At 46.8% G+C, this 25,381-nt stretch overlaps 1 protein-coding gene and 1 pseudogene across 2 annotated transcripts in view; one reads left to right on the top strand and one right to left on the bottom strand.

Moving 5' to 3' along the window:
• Window positions 1–8,795: 8,795 nt before the first annotated feature.
• On the bottom strand, window positions 8,796–9,547 carry LOC139004881 (large ribosomal subunit protein uL30 pseudogene; annotated as a pseudogene).
• Window positions 9,548–18,668: 9,121 nt separating this feature from the next.
• Window positions 18,669–25,381, top strand: part of RAB11FIP1 (RAB11 family interacting protein 1) — a 31,324-nt gene continuing 24,611 nt past the window's right edge. For both annotated transcript variants that reach the window (XM_070408391.1, XM_070408390.1), the window contains exon 1: window positions 18,669–19,088. In XM_070408391.1, the coding sequence (XP_070264492.1) occupies window positions 18,712–19,088 (377 nt within the window). In that variant the 5' untranslated portion in view covers window positions 18,669–18,711. The remainder of the gene's footprint in view (window positions 19,089–25,381) is intronic.

The following is a 25,381-nucleotide window of genomic DNA, read 5'->3' as shown; positions in this document are numbered from 1 at the left end:
ACCACAAGGAGAGGAAGAAACGGGTTGGATGAAGGGGCTGGTTGATAGCCTTTCTGATGACTGGGAAAGCCCTGTGACAGGACGTGCGGCGCCACCAGCTGCGCAAGAGTAGTCTCGAACTGTGCCTATGTTCTCCCACGTTGCGTGGGTTCAGGGTTCAGGATCTGGAGGAGGGGCCGCACGCAAATGAAAGAGACAAGAGATAATTTGAAAATATAGGGGGGCCAGGTGGGCAAGTCCAACTCAAGGGGAAGGACTTCCACTGGTGCCCAGGCCTCGCCAACCTTTTATTTAATCTTGGATACACATAAAGCCCTTAGTCAGGTAGGCAATTGCGGGAGCCGCTTAAAGGTCTGTAAATATTAGAAGGATTTACTCTGAGACTATTTGATCAGGAAATAACTTGAGGCCCATTGTCTGGACTAGACAATCGGTGCATAACTCTGGCCCTTGCCATGGGTTCAAGGTTCACCAGCGTTCAGGGATCCTTGTTTGCACTTCTCTGCTAGTGAAGACAATGGGCGGTTTCCCACAGGACTGCGTGGCTGCAGAGTGGCCAGGTTGTGCAGCCCGGGCTCCAGCCCTGACCCTGAGTCTCAACTTCTGCGGGTGGCAGTCGGGTTTCTCCCTGTCATTGCTGAGGGCCGCCGTCTCGGACCGTCCGGCCCAGGCTTCTTCAAGCGTCTGCTGTTTGCGCGCTGGGGAGGAGGACGCCGAGGAGCGAGGATTCCAAAATGCAGTACCGGATGCCCCGCTTCCCGCCGCGACCTGCCGCTGGGATCTCGGTCGCTGAGTTGCATCTGCCTCTGAAGGTGCCTGTGAACTCCGCGGTTCTCCGCACGCGGGCGCGCTGAGATGCCAAAGGCTTCCAGAGGATCCCAGGGGCGCGCGTCCCCGCGTCTACCCGCGGGGGCTGTAGTGTGTGGGTGCGCGCTTCGCTGTGCGTTTCTTGGGCTGCATTCTCCCCCTTTCCATCGGCTGTGGGTCCCACAGGACCTGGTAGTAAATGAACAGGAAATGGGGGTTAGCTAGGCCTGCCCTGGTGGGCAAGTGGCTGGGCAGGCACCGGGCACCAGGGCGCTTCTTCCAGGACACCCCTTGCTCTGCTCCTCACAGGCAGGGATGGCTTCAGGATCGGCCTCAAATGCGGGGTGTGTGCAGGAAGGGAGGGTGCGGTGAGTGGAAATCCCAGGGTCTGGAGGACGCCCCCGCTTCGTCAGAGGAAAGTCAAGCAAGAACGGTATCCTGTGGCGGGCCAAGCGCCGTGGTCTCCCGAACAGAGCGGATCGCGGGGACCAGCGTCTCGCTTCAGACCAGCCGGGGTTATGGGGCCAAGGACCAGCCCGCCCCGTCGGTGGAAGACCAGAGGTGAGAGAAAGGCTTTCCCTACCCAGGCATGGATGGGCCTGGGGCCCGGGGCTAGGGCTGCAGCTCCCTTCCCGGGACAAAGAAAGCAGAGCTAACGGCGCAGCCCCCAGGCTGACCCGCTGTGGGACCCGGTAGGGGAGCGAGTGGGTGGAGGGGGACTTGGAACCGCTCTTGAGCGCCCCCAGCGGGCCTTCGCTTTTTCTGGCAGTTTCCGTCTAGTCCTGACTCTAGGGGGCAAGCATGTCAAACCCAAAGGCTAAAATGGGCCAAATAAACAAGGTTTTATCACAATAAAAAAAATAAATAAGGTAGTTTCATGATTAGGAGAATGTGCTTTGGAGTGAGTTTACATCTGTGCTCTGTCTTTTTTTTTTTTCTAATCTTCACCTGAGAATATTTTTCCATTGATTTTTATTTATTTCCATTGATTTTTGGAGAGAGTGGGAGAGGGAGGGAAGGAGAGAGAGAGAGAGAGAGAGAGAGAGAGAGAGAGAGAGAGAGAGAGAAAGAGAAAGAGAGATGTGAGAGAGACACATAGATTGGTTGCCTCCTGCATGCATCCGGGTGATCCAGCCTGCAACCAAGACACATACCCTTGACTGGAATCGAACCTGGGACTCTTCAGTCAAGGGTATGTGTCTGATGCTCTATCCACCGAGCCAAACTGGCTAGTGCTGTGCTCTGCATTTATCTGACCTTGGGAAAATTACCTATTATCCTTAAGGTTCTGGGTTTTCTCTCTGTAAAATGGGGATTAAAATACCCACTTTTATGGGTTGTGGTAAGGAGGGATAAGCGTGTGTCTGTAAAGAACATAATAAGTGTTATTACCAGAAGTCTTCTGGAAGCTTCTGTGGTCACCCAAGTCCCCAAGGAGAGAACTCAAGAAGTCACCCAAGGCCACAGTGAGTTATGAAAGGCCTCTGTGCTGCCTCCTCATGTCTGGCTTCCCAAGAATGTCTGCAGATTTAGAACCCTTCCCTCATCCTCCCACTTCAATCTTTCTTCCTGGCTCTTTGCTCCAAATTTCCTTCTGTGATGTCCTTGACAATCTGTTGTCCTCACTCACTCAGTTCACATCTGTGGCCACACAAAAAGCAGGAACATCGTGTGGTTCACAGCCCTTTATTGTTCAAGAAAGGATCTGGATAAATGAAAACCCCAGATGCTAATCTCCAAGGGTGCTTGCTGGTGGCCCTTAACCTTTTCTGGGTCAGGGACTCCCTTGAGAATCTGAGGAAAGGTAGAGAATGTCCCCCTGGAAAAATGTATATTCCCACATGCACCTGAAATTTGCATACAGTGTCGGGGGCTCTGGAGCTCAGTGAGGCCTGTCCATTGTCCTCTAAGTGTCCTTCAGATCCAGGCGGCTCAGATGACAGTTCTTCAGTCCTTCCCTGGGCAGTGTCCCACAGAGCTGCAGCAGCAGAAAAACAAAGCAAACCTCAAGTGTTATCCATTTTTTCAGCTTCCCCTTCGTCAGGAGGTGCCAAAACCAGGAAATAAAAACTGCTTTAAGGAGTTGGGAAAGACAAAAACTAAACAACCCAGTGTTTATCGGCAGCCTGTGGGGAAATGAGAAATGGCTGAACTAATGGGGCATATTTTGTGAGCTCCACAAGGATTCATAATGTCTGTGAAAAAATGTATGGCAATCAAGAAGAATTTGAGATATGAGAGGGGAAGTGGGGGGGAGAATGATGTTGAAAATGTTACTGGGGTTCAGATGAAAAGAGTTTTAGGAGACTGGTTGTACAAGAATGTGAATTACTTAGCAGTACTGAATTGGACACAACATATAAATTCTATGTTATGTGTGTTTTACTGCAATTTAAAAAATTACTGAGCAACATGTCCTCTATGAGCACTTTTAGAGGTTTACCCTACCAGACCCTGAGCAGACCAGACCCCTTCCTACCAGGATGTGCAGAGGCCAATGGCAGAATTTGGGTTTAGGACCTGTCTTATCAGTGGTAAGATGGTTTCGGAGGGATCGGTTATGGTGGAATTAGCATAAAGCTGTGGATAATTGGTGGGATTAACAGAGGAGGGGCTGGAGCGGGTAGGCAAGGGCCATGGAGGAGATGGCTTAAAGCTGGCCAGTGGGATGTCCTGCCCTGCCTCTGCCTCTTCTGAGGCTCAGGCACTCTGTGAATGTAAGGCTGACACATACTGGTCTTTCTCTGACTTCCTGACTTCTGAGACAGCAGGTGGTGCTGTTGAGCAAACTTGAAAGCGGAGAAGAAACCTGAACTCTACTTGAGCATCTCCACCCTAGTAACTCCCTCCCTTTGCCTGGGCCAGAGCAGAGGAGGAGGGAGGGCTGGGATCTGGTCTTGTGCGTGTTTCCCACGCGTGTTGGTATCCCAAGTGTCTTTGGAATGTGGCTCAGGTGAAGTCCTGGGTGGTGGCCACCAATAGCTTGTCTGGGAGGGGTAAAGAGATTCAGAGGCATTCGCACACACTCCAACTTCAGCCAGTCTGATTCACCTCCCACCCAGCTGCCCTGGGGGTAGGGGGGGCTGCAATGGCTTTGCCTGCTCCTACTGCTCCTAGGACCCCCCCTTCCTTAGAAAACTGCTCATAGGAGTCTAGGGCCCCACAGCAAAACAGACCCAAACACTTGGAAAACATCTCCTTCAATATATCTCTAAATTGCGGGCTTTTATCCTGTGAGCTCAGGTTCTGGAAAAGCATACATGAAGACCAGTTGGTGAGCTGTGGTGCTTGCCACGTGGGTTAGGGCACTGAATTAGGTTAGAGGTCTCCTTCTAGCCTGTGAATCTGGATTTGATTGTTCCATTGGGCTTTGTCCCCAACAATGCTTGGATTCTGGGGAATGAAAACACAACACTGGCTTGACAGCTTCAGCAAGTTTTGAAAAGCCCAGCAGGCCAAGCCCAGTGCGCCTTTGGAACTTTACAGCACGCGGTCCCACTCAGCACGCTTCCCTGTCCCTGCCCTGTTTCACTTCTGCCTCCCCATTCTCGTGGGGTTTTCTACCAGGAATTGATGCCATCTAACTTCATTTATGTGGCTCTGTAAACAGCATTGCATTCTTTTTGAAACAGGGCTGGAGACAAGTAAACAAAGAAAAACATGGCTCTAAAAGGTTAGATATTGTGATAGTGGCTGAACCTTGCGTCAGTGTGAGGAAATGACCACATCCCTTAGTGACCATAACATCTCCCGAGACTGGTGGTAGAAAGAAGCTCTCCTACGGGGAAAAAGGACAGGACCACATAGCTTTCACTTTTGACCCCTGGCATTCCTGATGTCTCCCCTGGGCATCTGCTGTTACCTCCAAGCTTTAGGATGGGGCGGGGCTGGGAGGCTGTGTTGCTTTAACCATTTTGCCATTGTGGACTCATGACCTTTCCCTTCATAGTTCCTGGAGAGCTTCTACAGCTTTAAACTCATAAAGCTGGAACATTTGAAATGACTTCTAAAAAGACTATGAGATAAGAAGAATGTACGCAGAAAACATGAAACTAAATCATTCAAGTGATAGCATGGGATTTTTAATATTATTTTCCATCAGAGGAGTCCCCCCACCCCCGCCTTCCCTAATCTCTAGCTTGCCTCGATAGTGCTGCCCTCTTAGGTTACACTCATACACCTCTTTCAAGTCTAGAGGTAAGAGAGCAAGGCCTGGACAGAAATAGGGAGTGCCCTTGTCCACTGACATTTTGAAATCTTTTCTTACCCTGTGATATCAGGATCCAGTAAAATGGAGCAAAGAGGAGCCTTCCCAGGTTATATATATTAGAGGCCTGGTGCACGAATTCGTGCACCAGTGGGGTCCTTTGGCCTGGCCTGCGGGATCGGGCCAAAACCGGCTCTATGACATCCCCCAAGGGGTCCTGGATTGCGAAAGGGTGTAGGCCAGGCTGAGGGATCCCATCAGTGCACGATCGGGGCCGGGGAGGGATGCGAGAGGTTGGCCAACTGGGGAGGGACTGAAGGAGGGCTCCAGGGCATGATTGGCCTGTCTTGCTCAGTCCTGATCTGCAGACCCCAGCAGCAAGCTAACCTACCGGTCAGAGTGCCTGCCCCCTGGTGGTCAGTGTATGTCACAGTGACTGGTCGACTGGTTGTTTGTCTGCTCCTTGGTGGTCAGTGCACATCATAGTGAGCGGTTGAGCGACCTTAGCATATAATTAATGACGGACACTTAGCATATTAGGCTTTTATAATATAGGGTGGATATCTTATAAGGCACAGAAGTGTGTAAGTTGACCCAACCATCCAACATAATCAGATAGTTAAAATCACTCAGGTACTCTAGATGTTTCAAACAGACCCTGTACCATAGAATTTATCCTATCTAATAATAGAGAAACATGGTAATTAGCTGTACCTCCGCTACCCTTCCCATTGGCTAATCAGGTCAATATGCAAATTAACTGCCAACCAAGATGGCAGCCGGCAGCCAGGCAGCTTGAAGTGAACAGGAGGCTTGCTTGCTTCAGTGACGGAGGAAACCAACTTTCCCTGCCTGCCACTGCCGGCCTCTGAGCTTGCAGTTTAAGAAACATTGTTACAAATATAGAAGCTAAACAAAACCCCAGAAACCTGCTTTCAGCCAGCCGGGCCTCAGAGCTGGAGTTGAAATAGTGTTTCGATTATAGAACCCAAACAAACCAGATACCTGCTTTCAGCAGCCGAGGTCTCAGAGCTGGAGCCGAGCCTCAGAGAGAAAGCCGGCTCTCAGTTCCAGTGACAGCCATAGAAGGTAAATAAATCCAAGAATAAGAAACAAAAGAAAAAAAGGAGAGGTTAGGAGCTTCAGTCGCCCACCAGCCTGAAAATGGCCCTCAGCCCCTCACCTAGACTGGCCAGGTACCCCAGTGGGGACCCCCACCTTGAAAGGGGTGTGATCAGCTGGAAACAGCCATCATCCCCTCACCCAGGCTGGCCAGTCACCCCAGTGGGGACCCCCACCCTGAAAGGGGTGTGATCAGCTGGAAACAGCCATCATCCCCTCACCCAGGCTGGCCAGTCACCCCAGTGGGGACCCCCACCCTGAAGGGGGTGTGACCAGCAGCAAACAGCCATTATCCCCTCATCCAGGCTGGCCAGGCACCCAAGTGGGACCCCCACCCTGATCCAGGACACCCTTCAGGGCAAACCAGCCAGCCCCTACCCGTGCACCAGGCCTCTACCCTATATAGTAAAAGGGTAATATGCTTCCCAGCACTGGAATCAGTGGAGCCGCGAGGCCTCCCGGCACTGGGATCAGCAGAGCCGTGAGGCCTCCTGGCCCCTGGAGCAGCGTGACAGGGGGCAGAGCCCAAACCCCCTGATCACCCTGCGGCTCTGTGTGTGACAGGGGGCAGGGCCACAACCTCCCTATCCGCCCTGTTCTGTTCATGACAGGGGGCGGTGCCCCAACTCCCTGATCCGCACTGTTCTGTGTGTGACAGGGGGCGGTGCCCCAACTCCCCTATTGGCCCTACTCTATGCGTGACAGGGGGGAGCTCCCCAACCCCTTGATCGGCCCTGCTCTGTGTGTGACAGGGGGTGGTGCAGCAACCTCCCCATCTACCCTGCCTTGAGTGTGACAGGGGGCGGCACCCCAACCCCCCAATTGGCCCTGCTCTGAGCCCGACCAGGGGCTGCACCTAGGGATTGGGCCTGCCCTCTGCCACCCAGGAGCAGGCCTAAGCCAGTATGTCGTTATCTCCGGAGGGGTCCCAGACTGTGAGAGGGCACAAGTGAGGCTGAGGGACACCCCCTCCCCCCCCCACCAGCGCACAAATTTTTGTGCACCGGGCCTCTAGTTGTACAATAAAGAAGGATCATAAATCCAATAAGGGAAGGGTGCGATTATTCAATAAGTTATGTCTTAATACTTAATTAGGACTTTGTGGAAAAAAATAAAATTTATCTTTATACCACATCATATACCAATATCAATTCCAGAGAGATTAACACATAAAATAGTAAAAATTCCAGCCAAAAAGGCTATGTGAAAAATATAAGTGAATATTTACCTTCTAAGCCAGGGGTTCTCAACCTGTGGGTCGCGACCCCTTTGGGGGTCGAACGACCCTTTCACAGGGGTCGTCTAAGACCATCAGAAAACACATATATAACTACATATTGTTTTTGTGATTAATCACTATGCTTTAATTATGTTCAATTTGTAACAATGAAATTGGGGGTCACCACAACATGAGGAACTATATTAAAGGGTCACGGCATTAGGAAGGTTGAGAACCACTGTTCTAAGCTTAACAGCAATGGAAAACATTACCCTCTTCCCCCATAAAGAATCTTTTTGGAAAAAAAAAAAAGAATCTTTCTGTCTGTACAAAAATAAAACATGAATGACCAAATTAAAAGGTAAATGACAGACCTTCACTGCTACTACCCTGCCCCTCAGCCACTTAGCTCCAGCCACACTGTCCTCCATTAGCCCCAAGGAGTCTGCATTAGCTGTTCCATCTAAATGAGAAACAGAATTACCTATGGAGCTTGTTAAAATGAAACGAGGTCCTGGCCAGGGAGCTAAGTTGGTTAGAGTATGCTGCTGATACCCCAAGGTTGAGGGTTTGATCCTTGATCAAGGCACATACAAGAAGCAACCAATGAATGCTTAAATAAGTAGAACAAAAAATCGATGTTTCTCTCTCTCACTCTCTTCCTCCCCCTTCCTCTCTCTCTAAAAGTCAATCAATATCGCCGAAACCGGTTTGGCTCAGTGGATAGAGCGTCGGCCTGCGGACTGAAGGGTCCCAGGTTCGATTCCAGTCAAGGGCATGTACTTGGGTTGCGGGCACATCCCCAGTAGGAGATGTGCAGGAGGCAGCTGATCGATGTTTCTCTCTCATCGATGTTTCTAACTCTGTATCTCTCTCCCTTCCTCTCTGTAAAAAATCAATAAAATATATCTAAAAAAAAAATATTTTAAAAGTCAATCAATAAATTTATTTTTAAAAAGATAAATGACAAATATGGAGGGGAAAAATAGACTACAGTATCAGAAACTATACAAAGGGTCAATATCTACATAACAGTACATATTTATAAATTAGTAAACAAGCACTAAGACCCCAACAGAAAAGTTAGGCAAAGGAGATATGTATATGTATATGTATATGTGTGTGTGTGTGTGTGTGTGTATTTTTTTTCAATTTTGAAGACTCAGTTTATTAACTGACCAGATTTACAAAAATAAGCATGGTATATACCTTCGTTTAGTGGTTCTCAACCTTCTTAATGCCACGACCCTTTAATACAGTTCCTCATGTTGTGGTGCCCCCCAATTTCATTGTTACAAATTGAACATAATTAAAGCATAGTGATTAATCACAAAAACAATATGTAATTATATATGTGTTTTCTGATGGTCTTAGGCGACCCCGTGAAAGGGTCGTTCGACCCCCAAAGGGGTCGCGACCCACAGGTTGAGAACTGCTGCCTTAGTTCATCCTTCTAATAAGCTTATTGATCTGGTCTTCCTTGTTCCCAGCATCTCCAGCTTCTACAAAATCTGTGGTGGTCTTCTTCATCCCACTTCATGGGGAAGATAACTTGAAGGGGCACAGGAAGTTGTTCACTTCTTTGAAGTGCTTTCCAACAGTGTAGATCTCATGAATCAGATATTTCATGCAGATGATGCCATATTTACCAAGAGATTGAGCAATCAATGAGTTATCTGTCAAGGCAATTAGTTTTTTGTTGTTTTTGCCATAACCGCACTTGTAGATCAATTCATTTACTGACTTCAGGTTTGGGTACCCCCAAGCAATGTATGGCTCCACAATCCTCAGCATGTTAATGGAAGCCTTGTTGAGCTTAACAAAGGTGCCATTGAAGATCTGGAGAAGGCCAAGAAGCTGCAGCACCTTTCAGACCTTTGGGCTCATACCATTGATACCTCTGATCCTGATGACAAATGCCAACTTGGGTTCAGCAGGTACTTAGAAGTTGCCCGCTTTTCTTGCCATCCTGGCCATTCGAATCTCCGTTCTGTACATCTGCCTGTACTCCTTGTGATAGTGCTTGGCTTTTTCATAGATGAGCTTCCTTCTTGCCTTTCGAAGCACCTTTTGGGCAAACTTCTTTCTCAGGAGCTTGATCTTTAGCTCTGCGAAATTCCTTGCTTTTTCTTGAGGGTTTCTGGCACAGCAGGAACCTTCTTCTTCTTCTTCTCTTTTGCACCCTCCATGGTTCCAGATGGAAAAAAGACAGGCAAAGGATATAAATGGACAGTTCACATGTAAAATAAAATAGTTGATTGACACATATGAAAAAACATTCATTCTTGCTAGAAATCAAAGAAATGCAAATTGCACTACTTTGTACTGCATAAATGCAGCAATTGCCATTTTAATTTATCAAATTAACATATATAAAAAGTGTATATTCCAGCCTGGCATGGCTTAGTGGTTCCATTCCAGGTTGGGGCACATGCTCCGGTTGCTTGCTCCCCAGTGGGTGGCATGCAGGAGACAGCCAATCAATGGCCCTCTATCATCATTGATGTCTCTATATCTCTCTCCCTCTCCTTTCCTCTCTGAAGTCAATTTAAAAAAGTGTATAATACTCAATATTGGTGAAGGTTGGGTAAAATAGCTTTTCTAATCTGTTATTAGGGGAGTGATATTTGTCATATGGATAATGAACATTAAGAATGCTCACAGCTTTTGAGCATTTTCTAAAATATATCCTAAGGAAATAAACCTAAATATGGACAGTGTTTTATGCACAAAGATCTTCATGTGAGTGTTATAGTGTTATGTTCGATAATAGGGAGATGGTTAAAGAAACTAGTTTACATTCACATAATGAAATTAAACAACCATTGGGAATTAACTATATGAAATTGTCTAATAAAATGAGAAAGTATGGGAAAATAGGACACAAATTATATATATTTTGTACACAGTATAACATCAACTACACTTAATATGTCTATAGAAAAAATACTGGAAAAATACAATGAAACAGTAACAGTTGTTATTTTTCCAAGGCAGAATATAAGTGATTTTTAAAAACTTTTTTCTACTTTTTTTATTTTCCAGGTTTCCAATGAACCAATTCTCACTCCTTTCCTAGCTAAAAACTGAGGTAATGCCATAAAAATGAATGAAGTCACATGCTACAACCTGGATGAAGCTTCTTTTACTTAGCCTTACATTAGACTAAGTAAAAGAAGCCAGACACAAAAGGTCACATACAGCATGATTCTGTTCATATGAAATATCCAGAATAGGCAAATCTATTAAGAGAGAAAGCAGATTAGTAGTAGCTGAGGGATGGGGGAGGAGGACTTGGGACTGATTGCTGATAGGTATGGGGTTTGTTTTTCTTGTGATGGAAATGTTCTGGAATGATCAGAACATAGTGGTGATGGTTGAACAATATAGGGAAGATACTAAAAACCATTGACTTGCCCTCTAGGTCTCTCAATAGGGCTTTCTTTTCAGACTGGCAGAATTCATTATTAGGGTGCTCTTTTCAAATTTCCACAGGAAGGCAGAATTGCAACTTCTCCCTTACTAGCGTGCTGTGTGGGAGGCAACCGATGGATGTTTTTGTTCTCACATCAATGTTTCTCTCTCTCTCTCTCTCTCTCTCTCTCTCCCTCCCTCCCTCCCTTTCCCTTCCCCCCTCTCTAAAATCAATGAAAGTGTGACCTTGCATGCTGATTTACAAAAATCTGTTCCTATGTTATACAAGCATTTTTATTCTATTTCCTGAACACGTTAGATTTCAATACATATATTTATTAAAAATTATGAATGACTACAACAATATTTTCTTTCTCATGGGTTTAGGTCAGTGGTCGACAAACTGAGGCTCGAAAGCCACATGCGGCTCTTTGGCCCCTTGAGTGTGGCTCTTCCACAAAATACCGGCTCTTCCACAAAATACCGACTTCTGCACATGGGACACGAAGTTTCTTTTCTTTTTTTTTTTCTAGTAATAAAATATATTTATTAAGATATAATTAGAAAGCTAATAAGCTCAGAAGTATAATTTGCATGAAAACACATCTCCTATTGGCAGGGTTTATTATCTCCTCTCTGGCTAAAAACATTAAAAGTTTTAGTTTTCATGGAATTTTTTCTTCCCTTTAGGATATTTCTGAGAAATTAAAAGAATTTACAAAAAGGTACAGAAGTTTCTCTTTAGATGTTTGATGAAAAACAAGGAAAACAGCACATTTAGTGTTAGTGACAGAGAGCAAGTCTGGAGCACCTACAGGTGAAAAGCAGAATATATTTTTGCTCCCACTTATATAATTACATTAAAAGATGGGCACAGGAGTATTTTTTTATATTAAATATCTAAAGCCAATTGTTTGTTATGTTACTTTTCTTTAAATGACACTCATGGATTCTTCACTTGTTAAAGTCCAATATGTAACTAAAGCCAAGTGAACTATGTACCACCAACTATTCCAGAACTGTAAAACTTCAATGCCCTCCCCTAGCCCCACCCAACAAAAAAATAAAAGAAAGAAAATATTTCCCCAACACCCCACAGAGGCTGCTTAACTCCTGGCAAGACATGCAAATCATACTCGCTAAAAAAAATACACTCCTGCAAACTTCAAGGCATTTATCCAGCATTCTTGCAGGGCTCAAAGCATAACCAAAAGATTAAGGGAGGAGTGGGAGAAAATGTTGACTCATTCTAGGTTCCCTGTGATTAGTGTATCACTTTAGTCACAGAATAAGATACAGAGATCTCTTAAGTGGATCTCCTTTTCCAGTGGGTCATTTGTTGCCCAATTGATGACAGCAGGAACTTTAGAACCACAAGTCTGTATTCATTAATTACTTGCATTCACACTTAAAAACAAAAACTAACATAAGAAAAAAGAAAAAAAAACTATTCAGTACCGGAGATTAAATAACCATGTGTTGTCTCCTGAAATAAATTGATTCCTTAAGAAGTCTAATTACTTTCAGTTGCCTTTTTTTAAATAACTATATATATATATTTGTATATATTATCCTGTGATTCTACTTATGGTTCCTCTGCTGCGTTGAAAATCTAGGAGCATAAAAGCCTTGTGGGACACGAAGTTTCAATCGCACTGTACGTGCACGCCCGCACGTGGTATTATGTGGAAGAGTCACACTCCAGGGGCCAAAAAGCTGCATGTGGCTCGTGAGCCGAGGTTTGCCAACCATGGGTTTAGGTGGTACCATCTCTCAGGAATGTTTGTTTCTGTGACATGTGCATATATTTTCAGTCTAACAGGTTTTGAGGAAAAGTTGAATTGGAGGGCCCAATCATGGCATGGAACTGACTGTGGTAATTTGTTTCTTAACTGTTCTGTAAGACTTTAGCGTCACTGATTTTCCTCACTGGAACTCAGAGTGTGGGTGGTTGGGGTGACTGATTCAGATTTGGGAAGGTGTTATGCATCCTATGATAGGTAGGGGGTAGGATTTCCTGAAGATGGGCAGAGAGGCATAAGAGTGACTATAGAGTTGCCGAGACCGGTTTGGCTCAGTGGATAGAGCGTCGGCCTGCGGACTGAAGGGTCCCGGGTTCGATTCCAGTCAAGGGCATGTGCCTGGGTTGCGGGCACATCCCCAGTGCGTGGTGTGCATGAGGCAGCTGATCGATGTTTCTCTCTCATCGATGTTTCTAGCTCTTTATCTCTCTCCTTTCCTCTCTGTGGAAAATCAATAAAATATATTTAAAAAAAAAAAAAAAGAGTGACTATAGAGGTGGGTAAGAAGAGGGCACTTATGGAGAGAACCTGGTTTTGCCTCCTAGAGAAGACCCCTAGGTAGAGAGCTTTATTCTGGTGCTCCCCTGTGGACTTTGTGAAATGTCATATTGGGCTCAGCTTTAAGCTTCCAGGCCGACATTATAATTCCTTAGGGTCAAAAGTCAACATACCAAACCAAACAAAACAGAAACAGACTCATAGATACAGTGAACAAACTGGTTGCCAGAGGGGAGAGGTGGGGGAGAGATGGATGAAAAAGGTGAAGGGGACTAGGAGGTATAAACTTCCAGTTATAAAATAAGTAAGACATGGGGATGCAATGCAGTATAGTGATACAGTAGATGTTTACCAGACTTACTGTGGCGACCACATCGTAGGTATATGATGTTGAATCACTATGTTGTACACCTGAAACTAATGTAAGATTGTATGCCAACTATACTTTAAAAAGTCAACATACCCATCAGCCCTGTGTCATGTATTGTGGCATCAAAAGGGAAAAGGAGAAAAGGGATGGTGGGTCCACTCACACCCACCTCTTGGTCAGCTCTACTGCAGGGGGTTCTGTGTCCAGAAGTTCCAGCAGTTGAGAATGTGGAAGCTCATGGCATGCATGGGAGAGGCTGAGAACAACAGCCTGAGGGATAGCTTCTAATGCAGTGGTTCTCAACCTTGGCTGCACATTAGAATCACCTGGGAATCTTTTTAAAATCCTGAGTTCTTGGCCTCATCTTCCGGAAATTCTGTTTCTTTGTTATGGGGTGAGGCCACAACATTAGTAACAAAGAAACAGAATTTCCGGAGGATGAGGCCCAGAAATCAGGATTTTAAAAAGATTCCCAGGTGATTCTAATGTGTAGCCAAGGTTGAGAACCACTGTTCTAATGGGACAACTCAAGGTGGAATAGATACTCAAAAGGTCTGCTTTGCCTCTTATGCTATGAAACTTACTTTGGAAAGGTAGAGCATGTCATATATACAATGAATATATATATATATTATGTCCAGACAAAATAAACCTTAATTTAAAAAAGATGGCTATATAGGGTAAGGCTAAAGGTGGTGATAGCAGGAATGGATGGATTAATGCTGATGGCTTAAAAGCCATTTATATCTCTTCTACTTAACTTGAACTGCCTTTTATTTGCAAGGCATTGGGAGAGGACTACACCTCCAGCCTTTGAGATGTGTACAAGTGAATAAAAACAATCGCTGAATCAGAGAACAAGAAATAAGCTAGGAAATAAGAAACGATTCTGAAGGGAGAGACAGAGGAAAGGCTGTGCAGAGAGTGGGCAGGTAAGGGGTACACACTCCCTATAGCCTTCTAGTTGGGAGATTTAAAGGCTTTTTGGAAGGGACTTGCCACATTGGAAAGATAATACCTTTGTGTTACCTATGACTATGACGAAAGCTTTGTTAAACAAAGACCATTAACAAGATTGAATGGGAAACGGTGAGCCATGTCTGTGAGGCTGGAAGCCCCTTAGCTAACAGCTGAAAGGTAGTCTCCTTGGTCAGCTGAGTGGTCCCAGAATAGCCAAGAACCTAGAGAAACCAGAGGGCTGTTTACCAAGGTCCACAGTGAATGAGTCATGTGTGTGGACTTTTGTCACCACACCTCAGAGTCTGAGACAAAGGAGAAAGACAAGCAGCCATTCCCAGCCCCTTTGTGCTCCTCCCTTAGGATAGCACATTGGCCCATCCAGAGTCCCCAGAGATGAGTTTGAGTTAGCGTTCTTGCAGTTGGGGGACACTGAGGAGCTGTGGGCAGGAGTGATTGGCAGTAGCAGGGTAGCAAAAGTCCCTCCCTAGGCATGCCCAACCTCCCGGCCCCTAGCATGGCCTCACACAATGTCCCTAGAGGGGAATTCTTCCAGCTGCACCTACAAGACAATCTGCTCCTGATCTAACTGCACCAGTGGGTGCTGCCTGCAGAGAGGCCCAGGGTCAGGCTGGTCTACTGGAGTCGGCCTCTCTGCTCTGCTGCTTTGGGAGAGGACAGGCGGCTAACTTGTCCAGTCTAACCTGCCCGGCGCCTTGTCCATGTGCTCTGGGCCGACTGAAACTCCTCTTTCAGTCAGAGCTAGAGGCGGGGCAGGGTGAGAGGAAAGAGCAGTCATCGGGCACACCCTGTCTGTGGGAGGTGTTTGCAAACACTCGAATTCGGTGAACCTACAGGGCCTACCGCCCCAGAACCGCAGACTGTGAGTCTGTAAAGTGGGGAGAAGACAGATTCTCACTCCAGGGCGGTCAGGGAGTGAGTCTCCAGGGACAGTGTGCTCTGAGTGCAGGAGGGGAGAAAAGGACCATCCAGGCATCTAGGGAGCAGTAAGCCAATTCCCAAGCATGCCCTGTCTGGACCTCCTGGAGACTCTCTTCTCTGACAGACGTCCAATTGCTGCCTCCAGTGAGTCCACTCCTCTGAGTTTTAACTCTGCTAGTGTCCAGTGTCTAGAGAGAAGGTTCTTTTAAAAAAATATATATTTTTATTGATTTCAGAGAGGAAGGGAGAATAGAGAGAGATAGAAACATCAATGATGAGAGGGAATCATTGATCGACTGCCTCCTGCACGCCCCCTACTGGGGATTGAGCCCGAAACCCGGGCATGTGCCCTTGAACGGAATCAAACCCGGGACCCTTCGGTCCGCAGGTCGACACTCTATCCACTGAGCCAAATCAGCCAGGGGCTAGAGAGAAGGTTCTTGATCTCGATTTCTTGAAGTCGACCAGGCAGCCTTGCCCTGCCCCAACCTACCACCTCCCCTTTTTACCACAGAGCCTATTTGTGACTGACAGAAACCCAAACACGTGAGGTCACAGGTGCTCACAATTTCCCCTCCCCTCACCACTATGCCCCTCCCCCCCCCACTTTGTCCTCTAATCCTTTCCATGAATGGAAGGAATGCGTCATGTCATACTCAGCCTGTGAGTCTGTCCAGCTGGGTTTCATTCCTGGCTCTCTGTATTTCGGGGGCTGGACTAACAGTGTGAATGTGAGGGAGGAGGGGTGGCCAGAGCTGAAAAACTTTACTCCCAGGGTCAGTTTTGACCCCAACTCCCTAGTGGAACAGTAGATGGGTAGGACAACCAAGAGGGAAGACTATGCCTTATTTGATGCAGTACCAATACGGAATAGACACCAAGAATGGGTAAGGGCTGGGACAGAATGGGGCTGCAGGCAGATGTCCCCAGGTGAAAATGAAGGAAGGTATCTGGCTGTGCCCTGCTCTGCTATTGGCTGCTGAGCTACTGCTGCTCATACCTGCTTTACAACCTGAAGCACAGCTGGATCCAGCCCCTGCTCAAAGTCCTCTGAAGGCTGGCTTACCTGGTTTAACACCGTAGTATAAACTCCTTAGTCTGGAGTTGGTGATCTGCACGATCTGGGCCCAACTTCCTTGGCCATCTTATCTCCACCACTTGTCCCCAGTGACTTCCTAAAATATCCTACATTCTAGCCCCAATGGGGTACTCGTAACCCCTAAACATGCCATGAACTCTCTGGGCCCCATGCCTTTACTTAGGCTGGTCCGTTCTCTCCTTCTGAAATGCTCTTCCCCCATCATCCTCTCTACCCATCAAGTCTGCTATACCCTTTAAGACCCACCCCAATACGACATCCTTCATGAAAATCTACTTGCTTAGAGAAATCACTTTCTCCTCAAATCACCCAAAGCATTATACTAATCCAGGACTTCTTTTATCGCTTTTGTCATAGTGTGCCTTGGAACTGGGTCTCATTCAGAGGCAATACCTAGCACAAAGCAAGTCCTCAATAAATCTTTATAGTAATGAATGGAGCTGTGAGGTTGAATGAGGTTAATAAATGGCCAGGAAGGGGAAATAGCACGAAAACAACAGAGTTCTGTTAAGCTTTCCTGACTTTTACGTGTCTGGTGCCTCCTTTCCTTTCCCCTTCTCATCACATTAAATATTTACAACGTGCTAAATAGGATTTTCCCACACTGTAGCCACCCTCAGTTGCAAACCTGAGGCATAATGTCTGTGTTGTAACTCCCTACATGGTAAAAGAGAACACTGTGTACTCATGATGGGCTGGAATAACCTCCAACTCTTCAATTCCATGGCACTTCTCAAGGGCCTCCTGTGTACTCAGGCTTCTGCTAGGGGCTGTGGAGGAGACAGGTTAAAGAAGTCACCACCTGGTCCCTACCCTGAAGAGGGCTAACAAAAGCCAAATCTTGGAGGAATCTGAGTGAAGCCTTGCGGTGGGTAGGACTCGAGTAGTCAAAGGTTGGCAAGGCAGCCGAGTGCTAAAGGCCTGGAGATGGGGAGATTCTCTGGGCTACAATTTGTTCAGGAGATGGAGGAGAATGAGTCAGGGTGGGATCAAATAGGAATGCCTTTACTTATCTAAGTCTGAAGTTAATGCAGGTGAGGCAACATGGTAGGATTTCAAGCAGGTTAGTGCAGCAGTGTGCAGTGTGGACGGAAGGGAGGAGAGCCTAGAGGTCAGGGGGATACTAGTGGCAATCCAAGATTGGGGTTCTGAGGATCTGGAAGAAGCAAGGGATGCAGTAAAAACACTGGATGGGAGTCAGGACACCTGGGCTCTAATCCTGGATCTGTTGTGGGGCCTTGAACCCATCACTTCTCCGCTCTGGGCCTTTCCTTAACTGTAAAACCTAACAACTTTCAAAGTGACCTTTCCAATCCGATGGTCCAGGTAAGCCTTTGAAGTAGGATATTGCGAATGGAGGGAATAGGCCAATCTAGTGGACATTAGGAACAAGGGAATGACTAACTGGAGTCAAGAGATAAAGGAGGGGGGGCGGGGACCGAAGAGGGTCCATCCAGCCAGGGAGAAATAGGGAACTGGCGGTGGGCGGAGCCGCTGCTCCCGATGTCTAGTTTGGCAACCCGTTTTCAGTTTCCCCTTTCTTCCCCTTCTCTAATTTCCTCTTAGCCTCACCTTATTTGGTGAAAGCAGGGCAATATAGGATACCCCCCACCCCATGTCCCGCCTTCCCCCCATTCTACCTTCCCCTTTTCAGGCTTTGAAATGACCCTCCTCCTTCCCCACCCACCTGGCACCATCCCAGAACCCACCGTCCTCCACAGTCAACAACCCGAAGTGGAAAGGGCGGGGAATTTGGGATCATGTTCTTTATCACTTTCATAGCTACCACTTGTTGAGAACTCACCACGTGCCAGGCTACACTGTTGTTTACAGCAAATCTAGACTGTCCTCTCATCTCACCGATGGAGCAACTGAGCCCAAAAGATGCTAAGTAATCTGTGCAATGCCCCCACACGGGCAATGCCCGACTGGAAATGAGGTCTGACTCCCAGGTCAGGGCTTCCGCCAGTTCCGGTTGGGCCGTGCGCCCTTTGCTGGTGGTGAATTCATTCCATCCCTCCCCGACCGACCGCCTCTCAGCCCGGAATTCGCCGGCCCCGCCCCGCCCCGCCTCCCGCGCCAGCCCCGCCCGAGCGCGGGGGCCCCGCAGGGCTGCGCCGCGGCAGGTGGGCGGGGCGGGGCCGGAGCGGGAGGCGGGGCCTGGAGGGGGTGTGGCCGGAAGCCTTAAAGAAGCCGGGGCGGCGGGGCGGGCTTAGAGGCCGCGGGTCGCGGCGATCAGCTCATCCCTCTGCAGAGTGTTCCCCTGCGGTCACCATGTCCCTGGCGGCTGCGGCGGGCCGGGGCCCGGGGGCCGTGTGGTCCCCAACCCACGTGCAGGTGACGGTGCTGCAGGCGCGGGGCCTGCGGGCCAAGGGTCCCGGGGGCACGAGCGACGCGTACGCCGTGATCCAGGTGGGCAAGGAGAAGTACGCCACCTCGGTGTCGGAGCGCAGCCTGGGCGCGCCCGTGTGGCGCGAGGAGGCCACCTTCGAGCTGCCGCCGCTGCTGTCCGCCGGGGCCGCGCCCGCGGCCGCCGCCACCCTGCAGCTCACCGTGCTGCACCGCGCGCTGCTCGGCCTCGACAAGTTCCTGGGGCGCGTCGAGGTGGACCTGCGGGAGCTGCACCGAGACCAGGGCCGCAGGAAGACCCAGTGAGTGCGGCCCGGGGGAGGATCGGGAGCCGGGGGAGGACCGGGAGCCCGGCGCGGGCCGTGCAGGTGGCCGGGGCGCTGAGGTCCCTCTTAGAACGCGCAGGGCAGGCGCTGCTGTGTCTCCGGGGGACGGGCCGAGAGAGACCTTTCGGGAGGGACCCCCGGACCAGCAATAGTGTTCTCTCCGGCCCCCACCTCTCCGGCCGGCCGCGCCCGCTCTCCTAGCGCGTGGGCTCTGAACGCAGGAGGGAGGGGTACGTGGGGCGACTTTGAATCTGCCTGACGTCGCTCAGCGCCTGAAACTTAGCAAGCAAGCACTTAATGCATTTTCGATGAATTGAAAATACATGTGGCCTGACGAATTCCGGTTATCAGTGGGGGTAGTATGTATATTTGATATTCGCATTGATTATGTGGGAAGCCTCCTAGGTATGTTACTGTCCTGGGCACTGACTGAGCTGAGAATGGCCGGGCCGTGGCGCAGAGAGGATTCACTGGAGGAATGAAACCCATGACACTCCCTGGCTCTAGAGGCTCACCCATGGACGGAGCGGGGCGTTAGTTACAGCGAGGAGTGGGTGGAGGTGGGGGCCAGGAATGGGGTGTGCAGGTTGCCAGATGATGGCTATCTCCCCCGCCCCCATTAGTTGGTGAAGAGAACTTGCCCCTCCCTTCCCCTCCCGCTGCCCCCTCCAAAGAATGCACCACCTTCAGACTGAAAAATATTTAACCCTGTTTGCCTGGGCCCCAAATTAGTAAGGATTTCTCAGCGATGGCTGGAGCCAGGGTCTGCCTTTGGCCCAGCTCAACTGGGAGGTAGGCATTGTTTTTCTTTGTCAAGTTCTCTCTGGCCCCACTCCCTACAGGTGGCTGCTCACCTGTAGCTCCCAGTCAAGCGTTAGGGTATCTCACTCCTACAGGGAAAACTGGGCAAAACTCAGTTCACTCCAAGATGTCACCCAGTTATCTGTTCTCTTTCACACGTGTTTGGAATGGAGCATTTGAATGTGTTCATCCAGATCGGGCCCGTTTGAAATGAATAAAACTAAAAAAAAAAAAAAAAGACCGTACCCTTTTATGTGATGATGTTTCCTTTCAATTTCTATTAGTTCACACAAACACTCCATCCATGCTTTTGTTCCGGCCCTCCGATCCAGTTTAAGAACCCATTGTGGCCCTCGAGTCAAAAAGTTTGCCCACCCCTGATACGTACAGTGGTTCTCAACCTTGGCTGCACATTAGAATCACCTGGGAATCTTTTTAAAATCCTGAGTTCTGGGCCTCATCCTCTGGAAAGTCTGTTTCTTTGTTATGGGGTGAGGCCACAACATTAGTAACAAAGAAACAGACTTTCCAGAGGATGAGCCCCAGAAATCAGGATTTTAAAGATTCCCAGGTGATTCTAATGTGTAGCCAAGGTTGAGAACCACTGATGTAGTATACCAGACCTAGCCTCCCATGTTGCCACCTAGCCCCTACAGTTTATGAAGCACACTTATTCACATTTTATGTTTTAGATATCAACAGGTTTTTAACTTTCTCTTGTGAAGGCGACAGGAAAAGCCAGAGGGTTTGAAGTTACCGGACTCCTTTTTCTGGAGGGTGGGTCCAATTTCAGCATGCATGCTTGCAAATGTAATACCTGATTCGCTTATCTGGCCAAAGATGAATAGGCATTTCTGAACTCAAATCAGATAAAAATGGAGAGCCCTAGGTGAGGATGGATGGGGTGTCTTCATGGCATCAACTTACAAGCCATAAGGTGAGCAGTGTCTTTGCTAAGGAGGGGCTGAAGCTATGCTCATTTTTCATTTGATTAAATGACATTTGGGGCCTTGGGTTGGTTTCCTCTCCGGCTTCAACTGGGAGCCATTGGCAGTCCTTTGTTTGGTCCCAACCCAAGATGTGTGGATATTATCATCTGTCTCTGCCATCTGTTTCTTATGGGAGCGTTTTATTCCCTTGAAAGGTAGAGTGCATCTCCCTGCCAGAGATGGGGGTTCCAGACCCTGGGTCTGGTCCTGACTCATTGTTGGGCCTCAGGCTGCTCGGTCTCTCAAAATCCATTTCCCTATTTATGAATGGAGCTTGTTGCCTGACTTAATGAATGTTTGTCAGATGTTTCTGGGTTCCTGGGTTAAGGGGGCCCATGTATAGATTCAAAAAGTTCTGTTCCTGCTTTGTGAGGAGTGAAAACCTCCTTAAGTTCCCTATTTCAGGAAGTGTTTACTAGTAGGCTTTGCATCTTCGTTTTCACATCCTCTCCATTGTAATGCTAAATTACAATAATTGGTTAGATTGGTTACTCCTGCCACTATTATATGAACTGATTACCACCTAGTCACAGTGTCAGCTTGTAGGAAAATAGCACTTAGTTGATTTTTTAAAAATATATTTTATTGATTTTTTTACAGAAAGGAAGGGAGAGAGATAGAGAGTCAGAAACATCGATGAGAGAGAAACATCGATCAGCTGCCTCCTGCACACCCCCCACTGAGGATGTGCCTGCAACCCAGGTACATGCCCTTAACCGGAATCGAACCTGGGACCTTTCAGTCCGCAGGCCGACGCTCTATCCGCTGAGCCAAACCGGTTTCGGCACTTAGTTGATTTTTTATTTTCATTTTTTATAACTGCTAAGGAAGGCTTCTTTTATTTGCTCCTCTGGCAGTAGGTGAAACTACAAGCATTCCATTTATCACTTCCTGGGACTTTCCAAGGTGCTGGGGGAACCCAGTTAAACATACCCTGTCTGATGCCAGGGTACATCACTTGGGCCCTCAAGATAGCTGGGATTTGGAAAATGAGATATACACGGAGAGGCGGAATTTTAACAGAAACTGGTTGGGCTAGGAAGTCATTTGAACTAGTCATTAATGGATTGACTCCAGTTTAGACATTAAAAACCAGAAACAAAACAAAAGCTCAAAATTAAAAAAAAAAAATTGTTGTTGTTAATCCTCACCTGAAGATATTTTTTCCATTGCTTTTCAGAGAGAGTGGAAGGGGGAAGGGGGAGAGAGAGCAAGAAAGATAGAGAGAGAGAGAGGTGAGAGGTGAGAGGTGAGAGAGACACATTGACTGGTTGCCTCCCACTCTCACCCCAACGGGGGTGGGGCGGGGGGGTGGGGGGGGGAGTGAACCCAAAACTGAGGTGTGTGCCCTTGACTGGAAATTGAACCTGTGACCCTTTGGTGCCCAGGCTGACAGTCTAACCACTTGGCAACACTGGCCAGGGCCAAAAGCTCAAATCTTGGTCTGTAGGTTTGTATGTGTGTGTGTGTGTGTTCACCTCTAGCAAATAAGGTTGCTGTTATAGAGTATGACTTTCATTATGAGTCTAGAAGCTGAAACTCAAGGCATTAAGAGCTAACTGTGCTAATATTTCCACTTGTTCTTTTGGTAAGCCTCCATCTTTGTAATCAAGAGAATGTACTTTTTATAATGGCTCAGATTTCACAGACCTTGACTTTAGTGTGATGACACACATCTTTGAAGCACCAAACAAAGGCTGACGTAGGATAGGATACATTTAATAGGGGAGAGTGCATAGTCCCTTTACTTAAGAATAAACAGAAATGAATTGGTTTTGCACTTACGCTTACCTGTGAAAGACCTCTTAGGTCTCAGTTGGGCCTTGGTTAAATGGGAATCAGTTAAGTCTCATGGTCATAAAATAGACCTGAATCTGAGAGGCAGAAACAGGTGACTAACATGTAGGGTTCTCTGCTCAGCTCTCTAGTCTCATGTAGTGTGGGATTCTAGATTGATTAAAACAATTTTTTTTTAGCATGGTAAGAGCAACAAATTTTGGGGAAATTATCAGTTGATAGATTAAAATAAATATTCATTAAGGCTGGTGACTGGAAGGCCATTGTGTAACTAAATATCATGCAACTTAATACTGGAATAGCCTTCCAGATATGAAGAGAGTGTGAGTAGTGGAGAGTCATTTTCCTATATTTCTTTAATATTTAAGGGGGAATTTGGTTGTATCTGAAAGGATTTGGATATTAATAAGGGTTAACTATTTTGAAGAGCTGTAAGAGTAGAAGAATGCTGTAATAAGTTGCCGAAGGAAATGTGGGTTATTAAAAAGAAATAAAGGCCAGAGAGCTGTTTTTTCGGGGAAAGCTGGGTGCAGGAAAATGACTTAGAAGACCACAGAGATGTGTAATTCACAAATTATAAGCAGTCAGCGTTTGTGCTTATACCTTTAGGTTTCCTAAGCATACTCTTAAGTTTTTCATAACAGATTGGAAAATTTGAGCAACACTGTTAAGTTTTTCCTTTCTTGGGATTCCCCTTAAACATAATATTGGGCCTTACTGGAAACCCTCCTACCTGTCACCCAGCCACAGTCCCCTCCCACTCCACTGTAGGAAACGGATAGCTCAATGCCCAAGACAGTTCTCTCTCCTCTGGATAAACCCTAACCTGTTTATGGCAGTGGAGTGAAATGACTAAGAAGGGGGAAGGTATCTCAAAGTCATTGTATTAAAGGTGTTCCGTTGTGTTTTTCATGCTATTATTTGATTATAATTTTATTTGTAAGACATTCAGTTAGCTTGGGGAAAGCTCTAATTGCTTTCCCCCCCTTGTCTTTAAAGTTTATCTATACTTTTCATAAATGTCTTTTAATACCTACTATGTGCCAGGTACTGGGTATACAGTGTAAACAGTGGTGACCAAAACAGACATGATCCCTGCTTTCAGGAAGCTCAGAGCCTTATGTGGGGTATATAGACATGAAACAAACGAACACATAAATAAATAATCATGTATTGTGATAAGTACATGAAGGAAGAGAACAGGGTATCATAAGAGAAAAGACCAGGGAAGACATGATTTAAAGAAGAAGATTGCAGATAGCCCCTCCGAGGCAGAGACATGAGAATAAGGAGGAATTTTTCTAGTGAAAAGTAGAGGAGGAAGGCCTGATTGGGGTGGGCAGCCTGTGCAAAGGCCCTGAGGTAGCTAGAGAGATTGTGTAGATTGAGGCTGAAGAGGAAGGCAGGGCTTTATTTAAGAACACCGGGAAGCCAATGAGGTGGTGTAATCCATTTTATTAAAAATTGTTGTGGCTGTTAGGTGAAGAATGGATTTGAAACAAGCCTAGCCTGGAATCAGATAAACAAAATGGGAGGCCACTGATGTAATAATCCAGGTGACCAATGGTGGTGGCTTGGGTTAGGGTGATGGCTGTGGAGATGGACACAGGTGGGTGGATTTTAGAAATATTTTGGAGGCTCAGTTGGCTTGGCTTGTGATGGATTGTGTGTGGGTGAGGGTGAATGCGAGGAAGTGATAAGAATAAACAAATAAAATAAGGAGAGCTTGCTGTTGAAAATGAACCAGGAAGTGGTGGCTGCTTTCTTTCCCCAACAGTCACTGTGATAGGGTGAGGTCACCATTGCAAAAACAGTTTTGGGCAGTGACACCTGTGAGTAGGAAACATCATTGAAACCAGGGTGTGTATATGTGTGTCTTCAAGTATTTACAGTTTTAATACAGGCTAAGTCTTTGTTTTGTAATAGCATAGCTGATGCAGTCTTACTGGTGTGTTCCAACATGGCTGATGAAATCACTGCTTCAAGGAACATAGGACTAAGAAAAGGAAAAATAATATGTAACATTAGGAACAATAAACCCAGAAATGGGAAATAAAACTCTGGGGCAAGTAAGTCAACCATTTGAATATTTTTCACATTAGGGAAAGTATGCGTATGAAAGTCCTGTGCCTTTTCCTTTTGCTTAAACTTCCTTTTGGTTACAAAGACTTGTATTGTATTTCTGTAGCTACCATTAGGGGGAAGATTTTTTATAAATAGTAGGTCATTTTAATTGTAGTTATTAACTAAAAAAATGTTATAATCACATTAAAAGCAATACATGTGCTGATGAAAATGTCAAGAACTCAAACATGTATTTGCTGATATCATTCTTCCTTTAACAATAATCTGCCCTGACCAGTTTGGCTCAGTGGATAGAGCATCGGCCTGCGGACTGAAGAGTCCCAGGTTCGATTCCGGTCAAGGTTGTGGGCACATCCCCAGTGGGAGGTGTGTAGGAGGCAGCTGATTGATATTTCTCTCTCATCGATGTTTCTAGCTCTCTATCCCTCTTCCTTCCTCTGTGTAAAAAATCAATTTATATATATATATATATATATATATATATATATATATGTATTTAAAAACAACACAATAATCTTAGGTATATATTAAAGTACTTCAATTTTAATTGCCGTCTGTCCTAGAGCACTGCTTCTCACCCTATACTTTTGGAGGGAT

The sequence above is a fragment of the Myotis yumanensis genome, unplaced genomic scaffold (genome assembly GCF_028538775.1).
Source record: "Myotis yumanensis isolate MYYU_CA2020_CCGP unplaced genomic scaffold, mMyoYum1.0.hap1 SCAF_3, whole genome shotgun sequence".
Taxonomy (NCBI): domain Eukaryota; kingdom Metazoa; phylum Chordata; class Mammalia; order Chiroptera; family Vespertilionidae; genus Myotis; species Myotis yumanensis.
The sequence above is the reverse complement of the archived record's forward strand: the minus strand, read 5'-3'. Positions and strand labels throughout refer to the sequence as shown.